At 45.4% G+C, this 18141-nt stretch overlaps 1 protein-coding gene across 5 annotated transcripts in view; it reads right to left on the minus strand.

Moving 5' to 3' along the window:
• The window catches only part of ABCC11 (ATP binding cassette subfamily C member 11), a 74528-nt gene that overhangs the window by 30891 nt on the left and 25496 nt on the right, over nt 1-18141 (minus strand). For 3 of the 5 annotated variants that reach the window (XM_040497945.1, XM_040497946.1, XM_040497943.1), the window contains exons 7-17: nt 16781-16954; nt 15784-15931; nt 15478-15626; nt 14049-14156; nt 10429-10689; nt 8895-8966; nt 6110-6234; nt 4194-4266; nt 2308-2511; nt 663-797; nt 480-576 (exon numbers count right to left, since the gene is read on the minus strand). In XM_040497945.1, coding sequence (XP_040353879.1) covers nt 480-576; nt 663-797; nt 2308-2511; nt 4194-4266; nt 6110-6234; nt 8895-8966; nt 10429-10689; nt 14049-14156; nt 15478-15626; nt 15784-15931; nt 16781-16954 — 1546 coding nt within the window. The remainder of the gene's footprint in view (nt 1-479; nt 577-662; nt 798-2307; nt 2512-4193; nt 4267-6109; nt 6235-8894; nt 8967-10428; nt 10690-14048; nt 14157-15477; nt 15627-15783; nt 15932-16780; nt 16955-18141) is intronic. The other 2 variants (XM_040497947.1, XM_040497948.1) reach the window with 2 other exon arrangements.

Raw genomic sequence — 18141 nt, forward strand, 5'->3', positions numbered from 1 at the left:
CAGGCTCCGCACTATCATCATGGAGCCTGACACGGAGCTTGAACTCACCAACGTGAGATCATTGACCTGAGCCGAAATCAAGAGCTGGACACTTAACTGACTGAGCCACCTAGGTGTCCCTCATTTCTGATTTCTAATGCCTTTGTTTTCAACATTTGCTTTGAACAAATATGTAATGATTGAAGGTTTAAATGCCTTACAGTTAAATTTATGCCACTCCAGGCCAAAGCTACCCACACTCTGTGTCTGCCTCTGCACACTCTCAACTCTGCCCCCCACAACACTTACTTCCTAGATCTTCAGGCCTCCTGACCAGCACAGTCCGAACCCCACCACCCTCAACTACTTGGATCACGTGGTCTAGGATCCTGGCCAGTGAAAGACATGGCCCTGTCTGGGGTCCAGGAGGAAATGCTAGGTCCTCTAGAGGACCCAGGCAGATGCACAGGTGTTCTTGCCCTGTTGCCCAGCACCATTACCAGCATTTTCATAGACAGACTCTTCCTGGAAGGCGGTCTGGGCTTGCCCTTGCACCTGAGAGTCTTCTGCTGTCTTTGCTGTGTCCTGCAGTGGGTCCTGGGAAGAAAGCACATGTCATGAATGCAGGGGGCAGGAGGTGCTCCTCTACATGGGCAGTGAGTGTAGGGCGGGTTGGAAATCACCTGTGTGGCTTCTCCCTGCATGTTCTGGATGAGTTGGGCGTATCGTCCCTTTTTCTGTATTAATTCACTATGAATTCCTTTTTCACAGATTTTCCCATCTTCTAGCAAAATGATCTGGTCACAAAATGCTAAATACTGAAGAGTCAGAAGAAATAGAGCCTTCGGTAAGCATACAAAAAGATATCCTACTTCACCACTCATAAGGAAAATATAAATTTAAATCATAATAAAATATTATTTTATCCCCTCAGGTTGGCAAAAATCTTAAAACATTGCATAAGTGCAAGCATTGGTGATGACTGCAGGTATAGGGAATCTCGTACAAGGTAGGGGGTTGTAAATTAGTCCAAATACTGTGGAAGACAACATGATAATATCTAGTAAAATTAAATATTTAAGCATTATGACCCAACAATTGGATGCCTAAAACTCTAATCCCAATAAACTCTCAAACATACATAAAGACACATATGAAATGACGTACCCCAAAGCATTTTTTTTTGTAAAAATGAAAAATGAGAAACAACCTAGATGTCGATCCCAGAGAAATAAATTCTGCTGTACGCAGATATTGGACTGCTACACCAGTGAGAATTTTAAAAAGCTGCATGTATCAACATGGGACATCTCAAAAATACAATATTGGGTAAAACATGCAAATTACCAAAGGACGCAGGAAGTAAAATATCAATTATATAAAGCTTTAAAATATTCAAAAGGGCACTTTACCATGTCTAGAGGTGTTTACATGTGTTGTAAGAGTGTGGAGGCCTGCACAGGAATGACAAACAGGAAAGTGAGGAGAACAAGAGGCAGGAGACAGAATGCAATCAGAGAGGGGATCTATGTTCAATTGTGTCTTCTGGGTGGTAGAAACATGGGTTTTCATTAGACTATTTAATAAACTGTTCTTATGTCTTAAATATTTTGTACCAAAAAAAAATAGGCCAAAATAGAAGTAGAGGGAGAAATAATAATAATGCCTTGAGGCCAGAACCAAGTATGGGAATATCTAGGGCAAAGGCATTATGAGAGGCAGCACCTAGCATGGTCACTGTACTTCATCCAAGAACATGAGACTTGGGGAATTCTTCTCTGAAAGATTTCTTTGTAACTTCAAAAGCATAAGTCAATCCATCGAATCTGAAGGAAAACTTAAAATTTGGTTTCAATTTTTACCAGCCACAGAAACCATTTACCAGCCTACCCTCTCCATGGGGAAAGCAGAAGACATCCAAGTTTTTTACAATGCTCCTCAAGTTTTGAGGTCTAGTCTGAGAGGAAGAGGTAGCTGCTGTGAGGTTGTTACTGAATCAATGGCAGAAACGTGAGCATCGGGCACCTGGGTGGCTCAGTTGGTTAAGCGTCTGACTTCAACTCAGGTCATGATCTCATGATTGGTGAGTTCAAGCCCCCCCCCCCCCATCAGGCTCTCTGGTGTCAGCACAGAGCTCACTTTGGATCCTTTGTCTCCCCCTCTCTCTGCCCCTCCCCTGCTTGCTTCCTGGCTCTCGAAAGAAAGAAAGAAAGAAAGAGAGAGAGAGAGAAAGAGAGAGAGAAAGAAAGAAAGAGAGAGAGAAAGAAAGAAAATGTGCAGATCTACATTAGTCATCAATCATGGCCAGAGCCCTGAAAGGGTGATCACCTGCAGCTGGTGGGTCACCAGAATGACAGTCTTCCCCCTAAGCATCTTTTTAATGCACTCCTCAAAGATGTGCTTCCCCACGTGGGTGTCCACAGCAGATAGAGGGTCGTCCAGCAGATAGAGCTCGTGGTCAGAGTAGACAGCGCGGGCCAGGCTGATCCTCTGCTTCTGCCCCCCAGAGAGGTTGAGGCCCCGCTCCCCAATCTGCAAATAGACAGCCAAAGGCACTGTGTCCAGAGAACAAGCCCAGCCAGGTATGCTCAAAGTTAACCAGGTAGGCACATATGACACAATGAACCTCTTCGGTGCATGCTCCTGGACACCTAGTGATTTGGCACCCCTGGTATTTTTTTAAATATTTTTCAAAATTTGCTTAATAGGGAATGAAGAAACTGACTTTTCAGCTAATTAAAATTTTATAACTCATAATTAGATACAATGTTTCTAAACCTGTCAACTTCTAAGGTGGCATTTTAAAACTCTATTTAATAAAACAAATTATTCCTAAGGAAGAGCACCTCCTTATGTCTTATTTGGGTTTTAAATTTCTGTTGACAGCGACTGTCGACTTGCAGCATCATCAGCCCTCTCTGTCTAAGACTGTTTGCATGGTGTACAGCTACTCAACAGGACAGAGCTGCAATGGCTAGAAGGGGGCTCTGTTGTTGCTGTCAAGAGAAGGAGTACCTTATACACCTTATGTCAGGAGTTACTAACAGTAACAGGCAACCAGAGTTACTGGACAGCATGTTTTGGGTCCCCTTGCAGACTAGCATGCCAGCACCTGCTGGCTGGCCAGTCCCTCAGTCATCTCTGCAGACAAGGGTGCCAGGGCCTAAGTCCCCATCCCTGCTCTACCATGAACTCTTATGGTCTCTGTAGAAAAGAAGCAGAGTTTAAAGAGCAGCAGGGCAACTTCCTGTCACTGCTCTGCCTCTAGTTCACCACTGTGTGCCCTGGGACAGGCTGCTTCACCCAGTCAAAGGCTTAGTTTTGCATTGAGTCATCACTCAACAAATGCTTACTAAGTGCCTACTGTGCTGTGATGATAAACCAACGCCTGCTCTAGCTGGGCACTATTCACGGCATTTCGTACATATCAGCTCATCTAGACCTCAAGCTTGACCAGGTCCATACTCTTATTGATGCCATTCTACAAACCAGAACTTGTTCTTTCTACTGAAGAGATAGCCCTGAATAAGACAACTGAGCTCTATGCTCTCAAGGGCTTACAGGGTAAAGGGTATCCATCTCTAAAAGAAGGATAATAAAAGCACTGACCTCCTAGAGTTACCTGAGGTTCACTTAAGACAATGCATTCAGGTTGCTACAATTTTGCATCTGGTGATCAGCAGACTGAGCTATTAATATATCATAAAATCAAGACAATAATAGTCCTTTTATCTTATAAAGGTTTTATGCAGATTAAAAGTGGCTATAGATGTGAAAGACGGTCAATTATCACGAAAATGTGAATCATATCGCCATTGGGAAGCCATGGCTGTTATTCCCACTGGCAAAGGAAGAGCTGGCCAGAGGGGGCAGAGAGGGAGGGAGCAGAGGGAAAGGAAAGAGGAATGGATGGGAGGTTTCTCAGTTTCACAGAGTTTCCACTGCTCTTGCTCCAAAGGTGGAGTTTGAGGTCAGCTCCCCATCCCTGTGGGGTAAGGTAGACTTGTTGCCAGCTCTCACTATAAGATGAGCCCCAATTCCCTCCCTGGGTGGGGAAGGCTTTGAGGCAGCAGCTACAGGGCCGTGAGCTGCTTTGGGAAGGAAGGGCTGGAATCCCTCCTCTACATACCCAGGGAGGCAGCATGAGGACCCCAGAAAAACCATTACAAAGGCACCATCACAGCAGAGGCAGGGGGTGCTCACCTCCCACTCACCTCTGTCATGTCTCCAAAGGGCAGAATTTCCAGGTCCCGGTTCAGGGAGCAGCAATGGAGCACCTGGAGGTACCTGCAAAGGACAGAGAACTGAAGGGACAGGTGGCCCAACCACAGGCCCTGCAGCCTTTCCAAGTCAGGAAGGGAAAGGTCTCTCACTCCATGTTAAGAAATTTGGACTTGATCCAGCATTTAACAGTAAAGCATGGGAGGCTTTTTGCATTTCCTTCCTCCCTTCATTTCTTTTAATCTGATATGTGCATTTAGTAAATATTTGAACAGAACAACATCAACAACAAAAGATATCATGAAAAGCAAGCCTCTCCCATCTTTGACTCTCAGTTGCTTACCTCAGAAACAGCCACTATTATAGTTTTTTACATATTCATTCAGAAATAATGTGGTCAAATATGTTTGTGTGCAGCATATATAGGTTTGTGTTGTTTTAATGGCACCATAATATTTCATTATATGGCTGCACCATAAATTACTTAACCAATGTCCCTGTGATGGACATTGGGGTTCTTTATGGTCTTTTGGTACTATTAACAATGTGTAATATGAGCATTCTGGTATATGGGCCTTTGTGTTCATGGGTGATACTACCTATACATTAAACACCTAGCAGTGCTGAGTCTAAGAATTGGTGCATTTCTTTTGGACCAGATACTTGAAAAATGCCCTGTGAGGGTGGGAGGGGGGGAGGGGGGGTGATGGGTATTGAAGAGGGCATCTTTTAGGATGAGCACTGGGTGTTGTATGGAAACCAATTTGACAATAAATTTCATATATTTAAAAAAAAAAAACTGCCCTGTGAGCTATATCAGTCTGAAAGCAGAGCAATGACAAGATGAGAGTTGTGTTTGGGGATGGCTGCCCTGCAGGCAGGACACAAGGTGGAAAGAGCAGAAGACTGGAGACAAGGAGCCAAGGGCAGGGGCAGCAGGAACAGTCCAAGCAAGAGATAGCAGGCAAGAACTGGCAGTGAGATGAAGAAGAAGAGACAAATACAAGAGATATATAGGAGACAGAATTGTCCAATGTGAGTGACAAATTAGATGTGCAGCATCAAAAGACAAGGCATCAGTCTTGCTGGGGTACACAGTTCACTGATGTCATTAAACCAAATTGGACAACTTGGGAAGAGAAGCAGGCAGGATGGGGGTTGGGCAAGCAGGGCGCTCATGAGCTGGTGTTGGACTTGACACTGAGGAGCCCACAGGACAGCCAGCTGGAGGTGACCAGTTCGTACACCTGTACATCCATCCCCTTCAACATTGCTACTGGGGGCAGATTATAAAATCAAGCAAATGGTCAAAGGAGGCCAGGGTCCACCAGAGTTGGAAGCACAGCTATAGCATTGAGGGCTGTTTTGGTGAATAGACTTCACTCCTAACTTCCAAGTGCATGTCTGAAGCAGGTAAACCCCAGACCGGGAGATAGAGGCCACAAAGGGCAAGGATGGTGGTGGTGGCTCACCAGTACTGGTTTCTTCTACATCCCACAACCTCATCACCCTATTTGCTTTACCTTTTGACTTAGAGGTGGGGAATTCATTAATACGAATGAAGTTTTAAAGTACCGTTGTTGGAGGGAGAGGGTTATTTTGACTCCCATAATATAACAGGTAAGCATGGAGTTTCTGATAGCAACTGGGTTCAGATCCTGATTCTATCATATACTCCACAGTCTGTGATTTTAGGCAAATCATTTCACCTCTTGAGGCCTCAACGGACTCATCTAGAAAATGATATGATAATAATCTTTCTTTCACAGCGAGGAGGAAATATGTTGACGCATAGAAGTGAGCACATAGCAAGTGTTGGCAGTTGTCAAATTACTATTCACAGCTGGGGATCCCTCCCCCAACCAGCCCCACACACCTGTGTCCCTCCGGGGCCCTCCCAGAAGCTTACCGGGCCTTGTCGTACTGGCCTCCCATGAGGATGTTCTCCCTGATGCTAGCCCTGATGATCCAGGCCTGCTGGGGGACATAAGCCAGGCTTCCATGCACCCCTACTGAGCCCTCCAGCAAGTGCATCTGCAGCAAAGGGAGTCAGCCTCAGGACCGGGTGGAACAGGGGAGGACCCTGTCTGGCTCAGCAGCCACAGTGTCCAGTGACCCACCACCCCCTGGGACCCTTGGGGCTCTCCAATGTAAATGGGAGTTTTAACATGGTCCTGCCAGGCCCACCAGTGAGTCTGAGGGAAGGTCCTGGGGATGTGGGACAGGAGCCAGAGCTAAACCAGGCCAGTTCCTTCTGTGACTAAATCCAAGGTCTGCCTTGAAGCCACCCCATACTATTTCTTTCTCTTATTTCTCCAGTCCCATTCTCTAGCAAGTGGTGCTTCCATGGTCTTCATGGTGAGATGGAATGTTCTAGGTCATCTCTGACCATCCCTGGATATCAACAGAATTATTTCTGATGTCATTAGATGTGATAATGTAATCCTGTGTAGATGGGACAAAGTCCTTTTTGGGGGGACATCACGATGAAGTATTAAGTGGGAAAAGTCTCACAATCTCTGTAATTTAAAATAGTTCCACAGGGGCGCCTGGGTGGCGCAGTTGGTTAAGCCTCCGACTTCAGCCAGGTCACGATCTCGCGGTCCTTGAGTTCGAGCCCCGCGTCGGGCTCTGGGCTGATGGCTCAGAGCCTGGAGCCTGTTTCCGATTCTGTGTCTCCCTCTCTCTCTGCCCCTCCCCCGTTCATGCTCTGTCTCTCTCTCTGTCCCAAAAATAAATAAACGTTGAAAAAAAAATTAAAAAATAAAAAATAAAAAATAAAAAAAAAATAAAATAAAATAGTTCCACAAAATGTGTTTCTACATAAATGTGGCAAAAATGCAAATGCTATCAACTGTTGAATCTAGATGGTAGGTATATGGGTGTTTAGTGTCTTTCTGCTTTTCTGTTTGGTAAATTTAAAAGCCCTTTTAAAAAAGAGCTGGGGGGAGGGGTGTCTGGGTGGCTCAGTCAGTTAAATGTCTGACTCTTGATCTCAGCTCAAGTCATGATCTCACAGTTCGTGGGATCAAGACCTGAGTCAGGCTTGTGCTGGCAGCATGGAGCCTGCTTAGGATTCACTTGCTCCCTCTCTCTCTCTGCTCCTCCACCACTTGTGCACGCATTTTCTCTCTCAAAATAAATAAATAAACTTAAAAAAAAAAAAGACTGTAACCCCCATCCCCACCACCCCAGCATATGATATCATCATCCTGTGTTCCTTTCTCTTTATGATCCTGTGCTTCCTACTTCTGATTTGGAGCCAGGCTTTAATTAATTAGAACAAAACTTTAAAATGACATCTTTTTGTCTCCCTTTATTAGATGGGAAGTGACTGGTTCATTTCAAGAGGAAACTGACAAACCACTGGCCACACAGAAAGGTGGCCTTGGATGGAGGCTGCAAGGAAACGTTGCCATTGTGAAAAGCGAAGCTCTGACATCAAGTGGACCTGGGTTTCAACCCTGGCTCCTCCCTCACCTGTGTTGTGACTTGGACCAGACACCTCTCTGAACCTCATCTGCTCACCTATAAACTGGCCATAATGGCTGCCTTCCTCATGAGGTTATTTCCAAGTTAAAGGAGAAAATAGGAAGCTCTTAGCACAGGGCCTGGCATGAAAGTACTATTCAAACTATTTTTACTATTTTTTATTTAAGTAGAATCTTATCTTCCCCATTTCCAAGAAGTTGGGGCAAGGCCATCACATGTGGAGTATGAACAGATGAGCTGTCAGGAGAGAGTTCCATGGACAATATGACCACATTCCAAGGAAGTGTTCATGTTGACTATAACATTTGGGAAAAGCTGAGGGAAGAGCTAGATAAAGAAAGAAACTGCGAGTCCTCCCAACAACCTGGAAGGAGGGCAAAGAAAGGAGGGGAGAGAGAGAGCAGCCCAGGGCTGGGTGCGGCTGGGGCTGAGCGGGGAAGTACTGAAGAGAACCCCCTTGGGGAGATGGCCATAAATTCATACCAGATGCCATGGCTGTTTTAAAGTGTTGTTCAGTGAAAAGTGTGCAATGTGATCTCAATTGTTTTAAACCAACAGGTTAGGGCTTTTTGGAAACTGGAAGAAGGGTAGGCTGAGGCACATGTCTGCCTGGCTGCAGACTAAGCAGACCTCAAGAATATCTGCAGACTGGACTTGGAGGGTTTGGATCTCAGGGGCAGGGGCACCCATCAGGCATGTAAATTCCACTGCTGGAGTGTAAGTGTAAGACTGTCCTGTCCCATCCCATGCAGGAGGGCCTCCTCTCCCCTGCCCCTCCTTCCTTCTTCCTCCTCCTCCCTCCTTCCACATTGCTCTCCTGATGTCCTCTCACAAAGGACACCTGTCTCACTCTGAGTTTGGCTTCATGAGATGATTTTTATTATCATATTAAATTTTGGGACACCCTGTATCATCACCCTGAGAGCTGACTGATTACAAACAGGGTGGGGAAAGCACAGAGAACTGGTGAGGGCAGATCTCTGGGTGAGCTAAGAGGCAGCACTCCTGGAGGGTGAGAAGGAGGCACATTTATAACACACCTCCCCCTCGGTGCATGCCCAACTGCTCTCAATTTATAAAAATTGCATTGGCTCAGATCCCATCAAGCAAGAAAGTGATGGTGAGGTGGACTGGGGGAACTCAAGCTTGGGAGTCCCTGGGCTGCCTGTGGATGGGCATGCATGCAGTCACAAGTCACTTACCTCCCCCAGGATGGCTGACAAAAGGCTGCTCTTGCCACTTCCAGTGTTGCCACAGACCCCCAACAAGGTCCCCTGCAAAGCCAAGGAGGAACATTGGGACAGCACAACCCTCCTACTCACCCAGGGTGGGTCTGTTGTTTGAACACAAAATGACAAATAGAAAACAAAATAACCACATCCACCCCAAGGCCTCTCAGACTAGCAGAGCTCAAGAGGGTAGGATGTCACAATCTCAAAGGAAGGAAGTCACATGCAAGTGACAGAGAGGAATTCATGGATAGGTGGTCCTATCAGGCAACAAACCCAAATTCCAGATCTGTACCTTTCTGCTCTATTATCTTGGGCAAGTCATTTATCCTCTCTGTGCCTCAGTTTCTTCATGTATAAAATGGGCACAGAGAAGTCAGCCTCACAGAATTCATGCATACATACACTTATTCATTCATTCATCCATTAAATGGTATTTAAGTTTCTCCTAGGTACCAAGTAATGAATAAAAGAACTCTCATTCCATATTCTGATGGGGGAGGGGGAGATAAACCATGAAATAAATAAGCAAACAAACAAACAAATAATATCAGATGAAGATAAGTGATTTAAGTAAAATGAAATTTGCTGCTGTGACCGAAGCAAATTATAGATGGGTTGGCCAGAAAAGGCTTCTTAAAGCAGTTGTCATTGCAGCTGAGACCTGAATGACAAGAAAGAGCCAGACACAGGAAGATCTGGTGGTTCCAAACCATGGAACATCAGGGGGGCAAAGGTCGTGAGACAGGAACAAGGCCTGCTGCCAAAGTGCTATGAGAGGGCTAGTGTAGCTGGTGTGGAAGGAATGAGTGGGAGAAGAGGTCAGAGATGTGGGTGGGGCCTCACTTAGTTTCACTTCCAGGAGGAAGGTACAGAGGCGAAATTTGGACAAGAAGGGAAGCTAGCCCTTGCAAATGTTAGTCAGAGAAGAAACCAGATAAGGTGAGTTCACAGAGCAACCAAATGGAAACGTGTAGGGTAGTTCCCAGCACATGCTAGCAACTTAATAAATGTTGGTCTCTTTCCCCTTCTCTCCCAGCATATAGCATAGTATTCTGGATCTTGTTATCAGAAAACAAATTGTAGATGATCAATTGGTTCCCACTAAAGCATGAAAGACTTCCTGTGCTTGCCCTCCAGGAATAATTGGTATTTAAAAGAGGGATTTAGAGGGGCGCCTGGGTGGCGCAGTCGGTTAAGCGTCCGACTTCAGCCAGGTCACGATCTCGCAGTCCGTGAGTTCGAGCCCCACATCAGGCTCTGGGCTGATGGCTCAGAGCCTGGAGCCTGTTTCCGATTCTGTGTCTCCCTCTCTCTCTGCCCCTCCCCCGTTCATGCTCTGTCTCTCTCTGTCCCAAAAATAAATAAACGTTGAAAAAAAAAAAAAATTAAAAAAGAGGGATTTAGAGAGGGCAGTTTTTAGCCAAGGAAATGGTGGCAGGAAGCTCGGGCCTTAGGCCCCAAAAGTCTGGCAGCCAGCCTGCCTGTGTGGCCTCGATAAGGCTACCTTTGACACCACGAGGTTTAACTTGTGCAACTCTGGGGCTAGGCTGCCCTTTGTGTCCTCTAGCCTGAGGGCTCCTAGAGGTGGCTGAGCCCTGGTCACCCCCTCGGGAATGTGCCCCTTCTTCTCCGGCTCCAAGGCTCCATTGACAATCCCAGGGCAGGCATCTCGCCATGACAAGGTGGCCTCCTCCAAAACCAGTGCATTGCTGGGGTCTTTCAATGGCTGGACATATAAAACAGGGCTCTCCAGGAGGAAAAATTTCTGTAGAGACAAAAGAAAAAAGGAAGGATGAATTCAGTTCTTTAGTCTAATAGGAATGTGTGCCCATTTTGCCGGCCTGCCTGTTGGTCTGGTTTATAAACTTCTAGTAAACGGTAAAAGTTTAAAGAACCACCACCAGTTAAGAGGAAGCTGGGCCCTACCTGTGAGAGTTCTAGATCAGGGTTTTCCAAATTTCAGACCACTGGGCCACTCTTTCATACCTGCAAACTGCCAGCACTCTTAGTTCTTTTCTGTTTCATTTTGGACGGGTGAGAACAGCTGCCCAATCATCATATAGATGTGCCATTTTTCTAATTAAATTTCATTTATAACTATTAGAAGTAAGAAGGTCTGCCCACATAGCACACTGTGGGAAACTGTTCAGGGCCATCCATTTCAAAGTGTGGCCATGAGCAGGTCACTTCTCCCTGTGTCTCCAGCTCCCTGACTGTGAAATATGAGTCGAACTACATGAATTCTAGCATTAAAAGAGGTGGGTGGGAAGTATAATCTTGTTGCAGTCAAATTATATTCACACATCTTTCCCTGGATATTTGCTTAGAAAGAGATCGAGAAAGAGATTTCTTGACATTTTGGACAATGGTTTTATCTCTAGGTAGTGGAGATTGAGCGGTTTTTATTCTCTGCAACTTTTGCATTGTCTGAATCTTTTACAATGAGTATTTTACAAAGACAAACAAAAAGCTATTTTCACAAGAAAAAAAGGTGGTCTCTTTTTATAATTGAACCTTAAGTATATTGAATTGGATTAATTATAACATGTGGGTTAAGACATACAGTCATCATTGGGAATTGTATGCACCTCTTTATTAGTCAGCTGGGCACTTACTTGTTTAGGTATTTTTAATAACTTAATGAATATTCATAAGTCCACCACTGAACCCCAAATCCATAACTTTTACCTATCCGTGGGGTTCTTCTTCATCTTATTCCCCTGCTTGGTGTGGACAAACCCTCTATGCCTTCCCCACTGGATAACCACTGTCCCAAATTTTGTGGTTTTCATTCCCTTGCTCACAAAAAAAATTGTTATTACATATATTGTAATTTTGTTAGATAAATTTTGAGTGATATACTGGCTTAATGAGTCAATATGACAACAACACATCTAGATATGAACAAATGAGAACAGAAACATGGGATCCTCTTACCCCCAAATGTTCTAAGTATATTCAGTCTCTAATTTTGTTTATGCCATTCAGTGCTTTTCAGTTCTCAGTTTTTTGTTGTTGTTGTTGTTTTGTTTTGTTTTTTGTTTGTTTGTTTTTAACAAACAGCACAGACAAAAAATGGTCTGGAGACCCCTACCACAGTGCCCACTGGGGCACCCTCTCTAGAGCCTCAGGATACAGGTCTCCACAGCTGCAGCAGCTGGCTCACCTCCTACCTGTGTCCACCTGCAAGGAGGGGTCCTCCCTGAGGGCTCACCGCTGTCTTCTCCCTGCCCTGGAAAGCTGGCACCCCGTATTTCAAAAGCCAAAGGGCATAGCAGGCTAGGAGGTGGGTTATAGCACCAGGGGGCACAAAGGAAGAGGAAGGGATCATTCCTCCCCCTTCCAGCTTGGGGGTCTCAAAGTCAAATGCCTACATGGCCAGATAGAAAACTTCAGTGACTGAAGAAGGAATTGAAGATGCCCTGATGAGTGAGGGGACCTGGAGAGCTAGTGCCCATCCAAGGGGCAGCCTTATGCAACTCCAGCCCCTAAATGTCTCCAGGAGGGGCAGCCCAGGGTTCAAGAGCTTTGCCCTGACCCTCACCCTTTCTGCATCCTTCTCCCACCATAACTACACCCAACCTTGGCCAAAAACTCTGACCTCCAAGCTGTCTCTCCTGGCATTCTTTCCTCAAACTTTCCTGCCCACCCTTCAGAGTCCAGACTGTAGCTTCTTCATTTCTGCCCACCCTACAAGTGAAAATGGGCATAGAGAGGAGGATGGGAGAGCCTAGCATGCCAGTAGGGAGAAGGCAGCAGGGGGCCCTGATCAGCAGCAGAGAAGTCAGGGTGTTGGGGTGGGGGTGGAGCTCCTGGGGCATTAAAGGACTGTCTTGTCCTTACTCAGACAAGCCAAGTTCTTCCAACCTCAGGGCTTTTGTACTTGCTGTTCCTGAAGCTGAGTCATCATTACTCAGAGCAAAAGTCACCTTAGCAGAGGGGCCTTCCAGGGCCCAGCCCACCCAAAGTTGCCCCAGCCCTCCCTCACGTACTCTCTAGAACATCACACTGTTTTACTGGCATCATAGCTCTTCTGATGTTATCTCCTTTGACCATTAATTCACGTGCTAGTTGTCTTGTTTTAATACCAGATTGTAACTCCCTGAGAGCAGGGACCCTGTCGGTCACGCTAACCATAGTATTCTTAGTCTTAGTACTTGGCAGGTAGTAGGGGTTCAATAACTACTTTTTTGAATAAATGAATAAATGTGTGAGTCAATGATATAGGCTGGGAACTACATGCACTTAAATGAGATGACTAGGGGTGCCTGGGTGGTTCAACCAGCTGAGCGTCAGACTCTTGATTTCAGCTCAGGTCATGATTTCGTGGTTCATGGGTTTGGGCCCCATGTGGGGCTCTGTGCTGACAGTGTGGAGCCTGCTTGGGATTCTCTCTCTCTCTCTCTCTCTCTCTCTCTCTCTCCCTGTCTCTCCCTCCCTCTCTCAAAATTAAAAATAAAATAAAATAAATGAGATGACTACAAAAAAGCTTTTTAAAATTAGTTTGGATTAGGGTTTTTAAACTCAGATGCTGTAGGTGCAAGACCAACTATGTAAAGAAGTCACATAGACCATTGCTAAGATGATAAATAGTAGGAAAAACAGCCCCAGTGTTGGAGATACAATAGGACACAGTGGAGGCTGTGGCAAACTGTATCTGAGGGCCTCATCTCAATAGGGCAGCTATCACTTCAGCTCCAGCCATTTGTGGCCACGGGAGAATGTGGGTCTGGTGTTCCCAGATCTTCTGATTGTTCAGGGGAATCTAGAAATCGATTTTTACATAAAATTTCCAGTTTTTAAATGCAAACAACAAATATGATTTTTTTTTTTTAACCAAAACCATCAGGGTAACCCTATACAAAACTGGACAGGGTCTGCAGACCTCCTGTCTGAGACCTGGTTTGTGTATACTATCCTAAGATCTCCCCGGAGCCTGATTCATCAGTCTCCCCAGCCCCCACACCAGCCTCCGTATGGGAGGTCACTGAGTTAGCCAATCCCAGTCCACTGACACTGGACTCTGCCTTGGCTTCGGGTCATGCTCAGGAGGGACATCGTGGTGACTGAAGGCAAATGAGCACCCAAGCAGAGAGCCGTGCAAACAGTCCTCTGACAACTCACCTTGAATCTCTCTGCTGCAGACTTGGAATTTGCGAGACCTTTTATTGCAAAGGGCAAAAAGAACACTGAGAGCCGCATGGGATTCATGGTGGCTATCACTGTGAAGGCCTGTATGAAGAGGGGAGTAGGTGGTGAGCGTCACATCCCTGTTCTGCTCTCTCTGCTCCCTAAAGCCTCATCCCTGAGCCAGAAACCACAGAGCCAGACCCTACAGCTTCTGACAGGCAGATCCTTCACTTGGCAGGGGCCAAGCCAGTATTTTGGGGATAATGGAAAAAGTGAAGAAGGAGCACTCATCTTAAGATCTCCATGTCTGTAGGCCTGGCTCCTGTGTAGCTTGGTACTGGGTGATTCTGCAAACTTTGGTCAGGTCCCCTCCCCCAACAAGCTCAGTGTTCTGATTGGCATAGTACCAAAATCATGAAGTGAGCACAGGAACAAAGTTGAGGAAACACTAAGAAAGTATATGTGAGTTTGTCTACTGTCAATGAGGTTTGATACTATTATTGCTATTACAATCATATTTATTCTTCCTTGCCTTAGATATTGTATTCTTTTCTAATATTCAAAATCTCCCTGCACTTCAAACCTAATCCATGTCTCACTCTGTCATGGAGACTTTTCCTGACTACAGCAGACCATCTTCAGCTCTCAGGATCCCAGAATGTGACCCCTAGTACCTTGGGGACCTTCCAATCTGTGCCCCACCTCTACTCCTTTCTTCATCCTTCACTGTGTGAGTGCAGTGTGGCCCTAAACTCCTGCTGAGAGTTTTCCTTATAAAAGCCCCTGCATCCACCCTCAGACCTTCAGGGGTGCTTCTCTGGTGTGCCTGGGCCAAGTAGGGGTGCCTGCTGTCTGGAGCACAAATAAGTCCTTGGCTGCAGACTCTCAAATGCTCCCTATTTTGTTTTGGATGCAGTGTCCTGCCCCAAGCCCCATCTGGATTCCCACTCTCCCAAAGCAGCACCCTGACTTTTCTCCTCAGAGAAATGGGATTCCACCCCTAAAAGGCAACTGCTACTTTTCTGGGCCAGGGTCAGACCACAAAGACAAGGCAGAATAAGCTCTAGCTTTCCTTTTAAAGCATATTTTCAGGGCTCCATTTTGGATTTGAAGAAACTCCTTAATTTAGGATTCTCAAGGTAAGCAGAATCATTGGGGCTTTTACAGCACCTTCCACCTCCCTTGCATCCCCGGATGACTTTATCATCCCTCACTCCCACAGTTGCTACTGAGGGTATGTCAGTTTCTCAGACAGGTTGAGATGGAAGAAAGTTTGAGCATCCTAAAAGTCTAGAAAGTCAAAATCAACACCAATTATCTATTTGCAAAACCTTCAGATCTTTGAAGGGCATGGTCTATGAAACAACACCCAAGAAAATTCCCCATCAGTATGGGAGGAAAACAAAGCATCCCAAGCACTTACTAGTGAAATTGTGAGTTTCCTTTGTAAACACGTGTGGATGAGGAACATCACTGTTGTGGCCGCTGTAGGGGCTACATACAAGGCTGCAGTGGTCAGGCTCTGGATGACCCCAGACTTCTCCAATAGTTTCCTTTCCTTCCTTCTGAGGTCTGAGAGATTAAAAACCCAATGCACTGGAATTAACCATAACAACATTCTCTGGAGCTTTGAACAGCCCCCAGAGCATGAAAGAACTCCCCAAAAGGTGAGACGCTTGGCCCACCATGACATCCCAAGGCTCAGAACAGAAAACCAGATTTTCTGTACCTTTAATTATTTTTTCAAATGGTTTCTCCCATGCATACATTTTAATCAGCTTGATGCAGGTGAGAACTTCACTGGTCACACAGATGCGCTGGTCACTGACCTCAGATGTGTGATTGTGTATCTTGACAATCTTTCTGTTCAGGAATACCTGCAGTCAGAATGCAGCAAGAGGTTCTTTCGACAAGGGCAGGAGAGTTCAGCCCAGCAGAAGTATGGCAACCAGGAGTATGCCCAAAGGCAAAATCCAGATGTGGATTGAATACCTGAGTTTGATTCTTCACTGTTTGAATCCATTGTGACTCTACAGATTCCAGGGCCCTGCTGAAGATTTTCCAATGGAAACCTCTCCATCGTGCCTGAGAGCACCTGCCTCCCACATCCTAAGGGTGTTTCTCTCCTGTGTCCCAAGCTAACTAAACAAATATTACTGTGGCTAACTAAACAAATATTACTCCTTTGCCTTTGGAAACCCTAAACTGCCAACAGTTACAATCACCTTTTGGTCAGAATATCTACACTGAGGGAGGAAAACAATTGATTTCAATAATTCAGAGCACACATAACACGAGTCACTTCCTGTTTTGCCCAATTTTATTTCACCTGAATCTGTCAGCAAATTTGCTTCCCTTCCCCCATTATACTGTGCTCAGACAAATGTTCAATGCTATCCAGGCTAGTCCATTACAACATTCTAGGTAGAAGAGAAGGAACAAAAGCTTAACATGGAGGATATCTACTAAGGAAAGTCTGTGAGGCAGATAAACCCTCCCAGAAGCCTACAAGATGGACTTGGCATGTCATATTCACCTCTTATTTCTTTGGCCAACCTTGTGGTCAGAGAATGGTTTGAGGCAGAAATTGAAGCTGAAACTTAACCACAATGGAATGAATAGTCAGTAAGAGTCAATACTTGCCCTCAGGAGTACCCCAGCTTCCAGAGCCCTGGGAGTTCTGCGGGGATATCCAACATCAAATGGATGTCAAAGAAAGACATTACCTCCACTAGTAAAATCAGGAGGTAGAAAACAGTGGCGGAGAGCGTAGTGGGTCCAAGAATGAGGTAGGAGGTGACAGTGCAGGCAATCAGCAACGAGCAGATGAGACAGATCAGGGGGCCATAGTACACCCCTTCAAACAGGTAGTTTACGTCGCTGGCGAAGAAACCGATGGCCTGTAAGACAGCAAGCCCGTGAGCATAGGTATCACCATGCCAGGTGCCACACTGCCCATGCAAGGGGCTACACTGCCCGTGACAGCAAGGCTTGAGAGCAAGGTGGTAAAGGCAGAAACACCAATCTCCCCTGCTACTTTCTGTGTAACCCTGGACCAGTAACTATACCACTCTGAGCCTTAGCCTCTTCACCTGTGAAGCTGGAATAATTATACCCACTTCATATGGTTGTTGTGAGAACATCAATGAAATATAAAGGATCTGCACACATAGACTGTACTCAATAAAAGTTATATTTTACCATACTATTGCTACTATTTCTAATATCCAGATTCCCCAGAGATTTGCTTCTAGTCTCCTAGCCTATTTTATTCATTCTAATAAATGAATTATTATGAATCATTACTAATAATAATAATGGCTGAATTTTTTTTTTAACGTTTATTTATTTTTGAGACAGAGAGAGACAGAGCATGAACGGGGGAGGGTCAGAGAGAGGGAGTCACAGAATCCGAAACAGGCCCTAGGCTCCGAGCTGTCAGCACAGAGCCCGACGCAGGGCTCGAACTCAGGGACTGCGAGATCATGACCTGAGCCGAAGTCGGCCCCTCAACCGACTGAGCCACCCAGGCGCCCCAATGGCTGAATTTTTTAAGGCAGGAACTAATTCTTTTTATCTTTCTTTTTTATTTTTTGCTATAGAATCTTCTGTTAACTTCCCTGCTCCCCAATATATACTGCCCAGTCCAGCTGTAACATAAAAGCTGACATTCCAAATCAAGAAATATTTAAGGACCCAAATCATGAATGTCTTTCAGAATGAGCAATCTGAATGTCTTAAAATGTGATTTCCTTTTAACTTTAAACTGACCTCCCTCCAGTTCCCAGGATGTGCCCCAGGCTGAATCTTTAAAAAAGGATGAAAGTGTATGAGAAGCATAGCCCCTAGTATAGCCACTTTAGAAGGGAGTTTCACAGTATCTTTTAAAGTTAATAATTGCACAAACCCCATGACTTGGCTATTTTATTTCTCTGTTGAGAAACACTTGCATGTGCTAGAGGAAACGCACACAAGAATATCCAATACAGCTGTGCTTATAGCAGCAAAACCCTGGACACACCTTAAATGTCCATTGGTGGGGAAAAGCTAAAGCATCCACTCAAGGTGTATCAGATAATATTGGGTC

Source organism: Herpailurus yagouaroundi, unplaced genomic scaffold (assembly GCF_014898765.1).
Source record: "Herpailurus yagouaroundi ecotype Mexico unplaced genomic scaffold, PumYag 190, whole genome shotgun sequence".
In the NCBI taxonomy this organism is placed as follows: Eukaryota; Metazoa; Chordata; class Mammalia; order Carnivora; family Felidae; genus Herpailurus; species Herpailurus yagouaroundi.